We start from the raw sequence: 9,070 nt of genomic DNA, 5'->3' as shown, positions 1-9,070 counted from the left end.
TGGTTTATTCATTGCATTTTAAACTTCATACTCTGAAGAGATTCATTGCCTTTGCACGAACCGAACGCAACCTTTGTCAAGTTGACAATATAAATTTGTCATACTTTGTTTCTTATTTACAATGCTGCTAATTGTGTAAATTGAGACAAATAATAATGGGATTCTTAACTATTTTGAAGAAATTACGACAAAAAGAAAAAGAAATGCGTATTCTTATGTTGTATCCTTTTATAATATTATCTTAACGTCCATACCCTGGTTGTACTGTCGACTCATAGTTTTTCATATTCTTAGTAAATTTTCCGCAGTAGATTTAGTTTTAAGATAAGAAATAATTTCCTAAGCGATCCAAAACAGAGGCTTGGACAACGCTGGTAAAACAACAATTCTGAAGCGCTTCAATGGTGAACCAATAGATACGATTTCGCCAACGCTTGGCTTTAATATTAAAACATTAGAACATCGTGGCTATAAGCTGAATATATGGGACGTCGGAGGACAAAAATCATTGAGGTAATTATTTCATGAATTAAAATTTCAATTTAACGGCAACTTTTATAGAAAACTTTTGAAAATGGAATTTTGAAAAGTTTTCTATAAAAGTTGCCGACTGTAGCCTTTGACCATCTGTTTACAAAACTTTTAAAAATATAAAATTTTGTTAATAGACTTGAGAAACAATTAATTAAATATTTGAGCCATGGTAGAATGTTAACAAAAAGTGCAGGTTTAAAGTTTTTTAATTACTCTCATTCAGTTTTTTGAAACAAATAGTATTTGAAACCTGAAAAAATAAGAAAAACAAAGTTTACTGATTCTAGATCATATTGGAAGAACTACTTTGAAAGCACAGATGGTGTAGCATGGGTGGTGGACAGTGCTGATGCAAGACGCCTGGCTGATTGTGCCAAAGAGTTACACTCCTTGTTAAGAGAGGAGAGGTTAGCGGGAGCCACTCTACTGGTTCTAGCTAACAAATCAGACTTACCTGGTGCTTTAACATCACAGGAAATTCGAGAGGTACATTGAATACTTTATTATGTAATAAGTGTTAATTGCTTTTTTTTAAATATTGTTAATATGGTTATCTGTTATACTCTATATAAATTGCAATTTAAGTCTTTTCAGAATTTATTTGGTTTCACTCACATAAATTGTCATATTTAATAAAAATATATTTAATTATTTCACATCTGTTTGTGTCAGTAGGTTCATACTTATGTATGAGTACATGGCAAACATATTTATTTCTTGTGTCAATCTCGCAAGAATTATGAGATCAAATATAATTCTATATGTTGCTCCAAAGGGAGTTGCCCCTTTACTTTTAACATTAGTCTCAACAATCAGTTCAGATGCATAAAAGATTCTGCCAGTTCAATAATACAGTTGTATTCCAATAAAAGGGGTTCTTTCATCAAGTAGCAATTTTTTCAAACAAATACTTTAAATTGATGTAATTTTTTTATTTATGAACCCCTTGAAATAAAATAAACACTAATTGTTATGTGAAACTTGCTAGAACGCAATTGTGAAAAGGACATTTTATTATTTAATTGGTTAAGCTGTTTCTAAGATTAGTGTGAACAAACACACCAACAAACTGACAATAAAATTTAAAACCATTGTTTAGAGTTCTATAACAATTCAAACAATCAGACTGTTTGGAAATATCAAAGATAATTTGGCCTTAATTTTATGAAACTACAAATAAGTCTGATATTTTTAGTGGTTAAGCTCTAAATTAAATGATCTCCACAGTTATTGGATATTTGGTTTAAAATGTAGTGTTATACTCTTTGTTTCACTATTCACTTTTTTTTGTTTTGTATGATAGTTACATTCCTCATAACATTATGGTGTAAGTCTTAGTTAGCCTTAATTAACGGAATAACAATAATAATTAATGCAATCAAATTGCTTTAAGTGTGTGTACTGCAAAAATAGCTAAATATATATCAGTACATTGTATAACAAAAATATTTTATTTTATTAGTTCTATAAAAAGGCTGCAACACTGTATATCTAACTCTTATAAATAAGTCACAATAAGGCATTTGTTCTTTTTTATTTGACTTGGATATTGAAACTTAAGAGTGAAGTGATATAACTTTCACCAATGAAATTTTATGATGATAAACTTAATGTTACATAGTATGTAATTTGGACGTATACATTTCGAGAAAATGTAAAATTTAAATAATACAACGCTCTGTTTACGGCCGCGAGCCTAGGTTCGACAGGCGCGGGGGCGCTCGCTGCCAACAACATTCTCTCAAGCAGCAAGCTAGCGTAGTGGTGCAACCACTAAACATTTTCTCAGAATTTTCATAATTCTGAGAAAATGTTCACAAGTTCTTCATGATTGAATAATAATGTTATAGGTGGTATGCAGGCGAAGCCGCGTGTGGGCTGCTGGTGTCTTATATAAATTTATGAAAAAAAAAACATAAGGAAATATTAAAAATACTTATATATATATTTTTTTATTATTTCCAGGCTTTAGAATTGGACAGTATCAAAACCCACCACTGGCGCATAGTGCGATGCTCGGCCGTGACCGGGGAGAACTTGCTAGACGGCATGGACTGGATGTTGGACGACATTGCTTCCAGAATATTCACATTAGATTGAAACATACATTATAAAATATATCTGTTATGCTTTATTTATTTTTTTAGCCTCACACTGTACCCTGCACAAAGCAGAGTGGGCAGAGGGAACCTGAGAACCTAGTATTAGGACACTCCGCTCCCATTGAGACTATTCCATTCTTCACTTTCCGAATTCTAGAGACATTTCATGTTGAAACACTGAAGTCAACGCCGCGCATAGCCTCAATGCGAGAGAGTGAAAAAATTAAAGTATTAGATATTTTATTTCCTTAACTGGGATCAAACCCACAAACTGCCATGATTGCAGTGCCCCTGCTCACAAATAAACTCTATTCTAATCTCTTATGCTTAATATGAAACTATTTGTTGTGCTATTTGTATATTTTGTTTATTTCAATTATAATACAGGCAGATAATTGTAATGTAACATAAAATTGGTGAATGTTGTTTGTCTGCGGCACAAAGTTTATTCTATTAAGATTATGACATTGCCAGATCAATAGATTTATCAATATCTATTTAATTTAAGTTCCCTTATGTATATCATAAATATTACTAAATCATAATGTTTTAAATACCTTATAATTATTTGTATGTATTGACTTACACTTACATCTAACAAATATAGATTCAATACTATAATCAGTAAGTCTGTATTATAGGTGAGAAAAGATGTGTCTCTTCTTTCATTGGCCTATTAATATTTCTGTAATAAAAATACAAATGAATAAATAATAATTATAACTTTAGTTCTTTGTTTTCATATTTTGTACCCTAAATCTTATTAGTTTTAATTGATATCATGATGGTAAAAAAAAACTAATTCTGTTAAATTTATTTATTTCTAAGATTGAAGTAGAAATTTATGTTTAAAGTTACAAGCATACATATAATATGTTACATATACTTTGTACTTTACTTACACACACTAATGAAATCTTTATATTTTTGAAAAAATCCATTTGAAACCAAAATATTTTGATTTTTATACAAATTTATATTTATCTGTTGCTAAAAATGCCAGACATTGAATAAGAAAATGATTTTAATTTTATAAATGAAATAAGTAAATTATAATTATATTTATATAAAAACTAACCTAAGCTCAAGAGCTATATATTTACATACATATATTATAAAGGTTTTTTTATCACCTGGCAAAACCAAGTACAAAAATCACAATAAAAATGACACTTGAGATGTTTAAATTTGAATACAATGGAAAGAAAGAATTATCTGCATATGTTGTCTATCTGCATCTTAAGGACTAGCAACACAGGGGTTGTGGGAGGTCATCGTCATTGAGATATACCAACATTTGGCACTACCTCTGAAAGGGCCCCACTTTCAAGTTAGTGTGTAGGCATACTGTCTTAACTACATATTGGACTGATAATACTCAAAACTTCAGCTTTGCTAAAATGAAGTAGGTCTGGCGGCCTGGCTGTTACATTTTTGTTTATGTTACATAAAGGTATGTTCAATGGGACAACTCTCATATAATAAATATTATTGAATTTATGTATAAATGTTAATGCTAATATTAATAGATATAATGGTGTTTTATAAAGGCACTATTTTGTAATGGCTTTGCTATATCTATTGATATCTAACATGTGCAGATAGAGTTTTCCTACTTTTTGTATAATATATTAAAATTTTCAAAGTCTTTAGTAGAATAATATATATAAAAATAAACTTCCATATCAGAGACAGAAATATAGAATTTTACTAAGTAATCTTTTAGTAATGAAAATGTTATTATAAAGAACATTTTACAGTTTGAATTTGTTGCAGTAACCAGAAATCATCCAATCACTCAAAGTATAAAACTTACTGTCTATGCAGGTTGAAAATAACAACAGAATTGAAAACTTACTTATCACAAGTTGCCTTGTGTGCTGGGGTTTGTTTGCAACACCCTAGTAAACTTTGGTGCCTTACTTACTACAGTTACTTTCAGCATCAACAATATAATACTTATGTATTTGTGAATAAGATTTTGACTGAATACAGCAATCATGTATATATAATACATACATATTTTATATAATAGCTAATGTAATAGATCCAGCTAATGTAATAGATTGTACCATTGATTTTGAAAAGAGCAACTGTTGAGTTTCTTGCCGGCTCTTCTCAGCGGAAATGCCTTCCGAACCGGTGGTAGCTTTTTGTTCATATGTTCACTCGATGATTCAAAAGTGCTTATAATAATTGCCGATTTGAATAAAGAATATTTTGAATTTTAAATCTCTTGTACAAATAATGTAAACATTTTTTTTATGTATTATACATTTCACACAGAATTTACTTATTCATTTTTTAAACATTTATATCTAAATAAAGATGTAATCAAAAATACAATAAAAAGTTAACATACATATTTATCTAAGATAATAATCTCAAGTGTCATATTATATAATTATAGTGAACCTGTTAGGAATGGTCTCCATTTGCTTCAACTTTCTGTTGGACAGTATCTTTAGTGTCTACACTCTCCAACACTAATATTTTTTCATCAGCTGTGTGTTCTGTACTAGTGTCCATTTTAATGTCATCACACTCTGAAACTTTTGAAATAAATTTAATTGTTAGATGAATATATATTTAGGTTTTGTAACTGCTGTTGAAAATTCATGAGATACCATACATCTTAGGATAAACATATCATGCTGTAGAAATAAGTGTCAAAATGTCAACAGTTGCTACATCTTAAAATTGAGCGTAATTTACAACACTTGTGGAGTAACATAATCATTCAGATTAATTAAAAATAAATAAACCAACAAATCCTAGTGTTAAGACACTTCATTCCCCACTTTAGTCTCCGAGTTATTAGAGACGGAATTCAACGCCGGGCGTTTGTCTTGGTGCAGAGCAAAAAATGACACACACCGTTGCGTTACATTCTCTTTTGTCACTACGCCACAACGGCCTTAATGAACCAAACTAGGATAAAAAAAATAAAGAGAGCACAAAAAACGTCACAATATTTAATTTGCTTATTATATAACCTTAAAAATTGAAAACACATTCTAACAAGAGATTCTAAGACATAGTAGACAGTTAACTTACCTTTGCTATGATCATGCGTGGCCCTGTCATCATCACCATCAGCATCGCCATCACTATCGTCCCCTTCCTTATGGTCTGCCTCCATTGCGAACTTGTCCCTCCGCCTGCCCCCATCCACGGCCTCCCCCTCGGCCGCTTCCCCGGCCCCCGCGACGTCGGCGGTGCGGGGGTTGTGTTGCTGATCGCGGGGCGGGGGTCGTGGCCGTCGACAACGTTGCTCTATCCGCACTAGCTCCTCTTGCAGCTCTTCGCGTTTTTTTGTCATGTATTCTGAGGATTTTGTTTTGGTTATTATTTTTTTGTTCAAAAACTCAGTTATTTGTTCTCTATGATGTGTATTGCAAAATGGGCGGATGGAACCCCATGTTGAGACACTTAGTCCTCCATGTTATACCAGACTACTCATAATAACTATACCAGAGTGGTAAAATGAACATTTATACATACAATAAAATGCAACTAATCAATCTGTACATAGAAGATTTATATAAACCCAAAACAATGATTTTCACTTTTTTATGTATTGTTTTATCTGTTTGTTTGTGCTTTTAAACTCGGCACACTAAACTCGGAGAGGGTTAGTAATAAATGTTATTAAATTGGTTGAAAGATAAGTTTTCAATATATGGATTGGCTACCTTACTATGCAAGAAATAGCACACACAACTACAACTTACTCTCATGAACCTTCCTGGTGGTAACCAGCTTTTCTTCCGACTTTTCCGACATTTTCTTAGGGATCCAGTACAATTGGGGCTTAGCTTTTGTCAATATGAAGTTACTCAGGCACTGCTGTGAGGCTTCCCACTTCTCGAACTCCTGGACTCGCCCCATTTTGGCCTCTAAAGCCTTTATGGTGGCTTTTTTATGTTCTCTTTCCGCAAATAATGTTTTTCTTTCTTTTTGTTCCCTTTCTTTTTCCAGTCGTGCTTGCTCTTCAATCTTTCTTTCAACTTGAGCTTTTTTTTCTTCCTGTTGAAGTAATTTCAAAATTAAGACATTATACAACCATAGAAAAACAAAAATTACACACACACAATGTCTTGATAGTATTTGAGTTGACATTACACATTGTATACTCTAAAATATTTTCGTTTGATGTTTTGTGGCCACAGGTAAAATCAAGATTTTTTAAAAAACTAAAGCACACACCTTAGTTTGTAACACAATTTCTTCTTGCTTAAACTTTTGTAATGTTCCAAGTAGAGAACCAAATATTCTTCTATTCCTAGTCCTAGCTTGTTCATCATCACCCTGGGCTCGGAGGACAGCAGCCCTAGTGGGAAGTTCCCTGGAGACTGCTGAAGACATTCTAGTCCTCTTTGGTCCATCATCTTCTCCATCACTATCGGGAACTCTGGCTGATAATCTAGACAGAATATATTTAGTTAATTTTCTAAGACACAGCTTGAAATTTAATCATAAGGAAAACAAATACATTAATTAATGTAAATTTCGTAGCTTAAATGTGATTTTAATGACCTTTACATAATTTGCTTATATCGTCAGTTCACTTAAGTCTGCTGTTCGACCATGATATAGCTTCTTATCAAAGTATTTAAACATAATGAATAATGAGTTCTTATTATGAGGTGCAAGTAACTAGCAAAAATCGATTAAATTTACACAAAATTATGTGCAATACTGAAACTAATACAATAATTACTTTGAGCGTTTACTTTTTAAGTATATTAATAAAAAAGGAAACTAAACTTGCCTGCTAAACACAGTTTTAGTTTCATGTTTGCGTTTTAATTGATCCTCATTTTTATTATAATTATTCGTTACATCAGGATAGGAGTTCCGGCCGCCGGGGCGAGCGCCGCCTCTCGTATAGTCTCCGGTTGCATTAAATCTGTGATAAGAGACTTAATTAATATATTATTTTGTTGTAAACTGAAATTACTTTGCTGAATATCGCTAACCTATCAGTAAACCGTCCGGATGATTGTACAATTTTCTTTATATTTTCGTCTATTTTAAACAAACTACTTCTCTCACTTTCTAGTTGAGCTCGTAAGTTATTAAATGATACAGCTATCTCGGTTCCCATGTTAATAAAAATATGTATTTACAATAATTAGCATTTCAATCTCTTCGCGATCACAACTTTTGATGAATTTATTTGTACCGCAGATTATATAAAATATTTACATGAAAAAGCGTTCCTTTACACGTGGCTTAATTGGTGTACGAATACTTACAATTTTATTCATTGTTTATTAAAAAAATATTTTGTTAAACATTTGTTATTTGCATTTAAATAGTCTTGATTACTTAGTTATATTAAATTAAAGGAATTATGTTAATTGCTGTGTTATTTTGCCCAATTATTTCAATTGTGCTATTGAACGCTAGATGGCGCTACTTACAATCATTTTGAAAAATGTTATACATGTTAATAAGCCATTTTTTTAGATCTTCTCATCCTCTTTTTTTAAAAAAGGTACCTTCACATTATATATAAATCAGATTTAAAAAATAACAATTATGCTCTCAATATTATAAATTTTACTTATTATAGGTACATAAACATATCACAATCATCTGCGCCGTCTTTCGTTCTTGTATTCCGTCATAATATGTAGGTAGATATTAATTATTTGAATACTTAATATAGAAATTAAAATAAATTTTACATCATGATCTAGTTAGCAAATGTTTCACTATTTCCTAGAGTTTTACGGGTCCGAGCTTCAATCTATATCCCGCATATAGCATGGAGCCTCCTTGATACTAAGTTCTCTCTGCCTACCCTACTATGTGCGGGATACAGCGTGAAGCTGTATAATCAAAGTAAATTAAAGCGTGTTATTTGTGTTTCCTTATTAGAGGACTTACTAATAATTGACGTGTACAATAATACGCGTTGGCGTTGCTGTAGCAACGTGTATGCCAGTATAATCATAAAAGTATAAATATTGTCAAATTCATGGTAGTGTGTGTAACGTGGTATTTATTGATTTAACGTACTTTATAAGCATTATTATTGAAAAATATTCGCGTTCTGCACTTCACCTTTATATAAACTAAAAGTGTGCCAAATTTCATACTCCTCGTTCCGCGCAATTTTCATAAAAAGGGGTCCACAGTTGTGCATTATCTAAGCACACATAATTTATATATTTTTTCTTTTAAACGTATTAAGATTTAGAGAAAGCTGCTTGGTTTTTCCAATTAAAGATGCCGCAGTGGGATAGATGCCCCATTTTCAAAATACCTAACTTCCCGAACTCGCGACAAAAAAATTATTGTACAAGCAGGAGCCACAGTCTTCCCGCACCAAAGTTATTCACGGACATTCGTGCAATGAGGACGCGTTTAGCACATTTGAGTAAATATCTCCGCGGCGAAATTCGTGAACGCGTCAAAGATTT

At 31.9% G+C, this 9,070-nt stretch overlaps 2 protein-coding genes across 2 annotated transcripts; one reads left to right on the top strand and one right to left on the bottom strand.

The window, feature by feature from the left end:
• Window positions 1-54: 54 nt before the first annotated feature.
• On the top strand, window positions 55-3,364 carry Arl2 (ADP ribosylation factor-like 2). Its single transcript, XM_085189673.1, has 4 exons — window positions 55-220; window positions 358-513; window positions 822-1,020; window positions 2,500-3,364. The coding sequence occupies exons 1-4, from the start codon at window positions 156-158 to the stop codon at window positions 2,632-2,634; spliced, it is 555 nt and encodes a 184-aa protein (XP_085045799.1). The 5' UTR covers window positions 55-155; the 3' UTR covers window positions 2,635-3,364.
• Window positions 3,365-3,435: 71 nt separating this feature from the next.
• On the bottom strand, window positions 3,436-7,826 carry Pnn (desmosome associated protein-like protein pinnin). The gene is made up of 6 exons (XM_085189671.1): window positions 7,619-7,826; window positions 7,411-7,548; window positions 6,846-7,062; window positions 6,371-6,665; window positions 5,694-5,963; window positions 3,436-5,188 (listed from the first exon to the last, which is right to left on the bottom strand). Exons 1-6 carry the CDS (start codon window positions 7,744-7,746, stop codon window positions 5,055-5,057), a joined length of 1,182 nt encoding a protein of 393 aa, XP_085045797.1. The 5' UTR covers window positions 7,747-7,826; the 3' UTR covers window positions 3,436-5,054.
• Between the last annotated feature and the right edge of the window lie 1,244 nt (window positions 7,827-9,070).

This window comes from Heliconius melpomene, chromosome 8, assembly GCF_056956725.1.
Source record: "Heliconius melpomene rosina isolate 202511_hmr_F chromosome 8, ASM5695672v1, whole genome shotgun sequence".
NCBI classification, from domain to species: domain Eukaryota; kingdom Metazoa; phylum Arthropoda; class Insecta; order Lepidoptera; family Nymphalidae; genus Heliconius; species Heliconius melpomene.
This window is presented reverse-complemented; position numbering and strand designations above follow the sequence as displayed.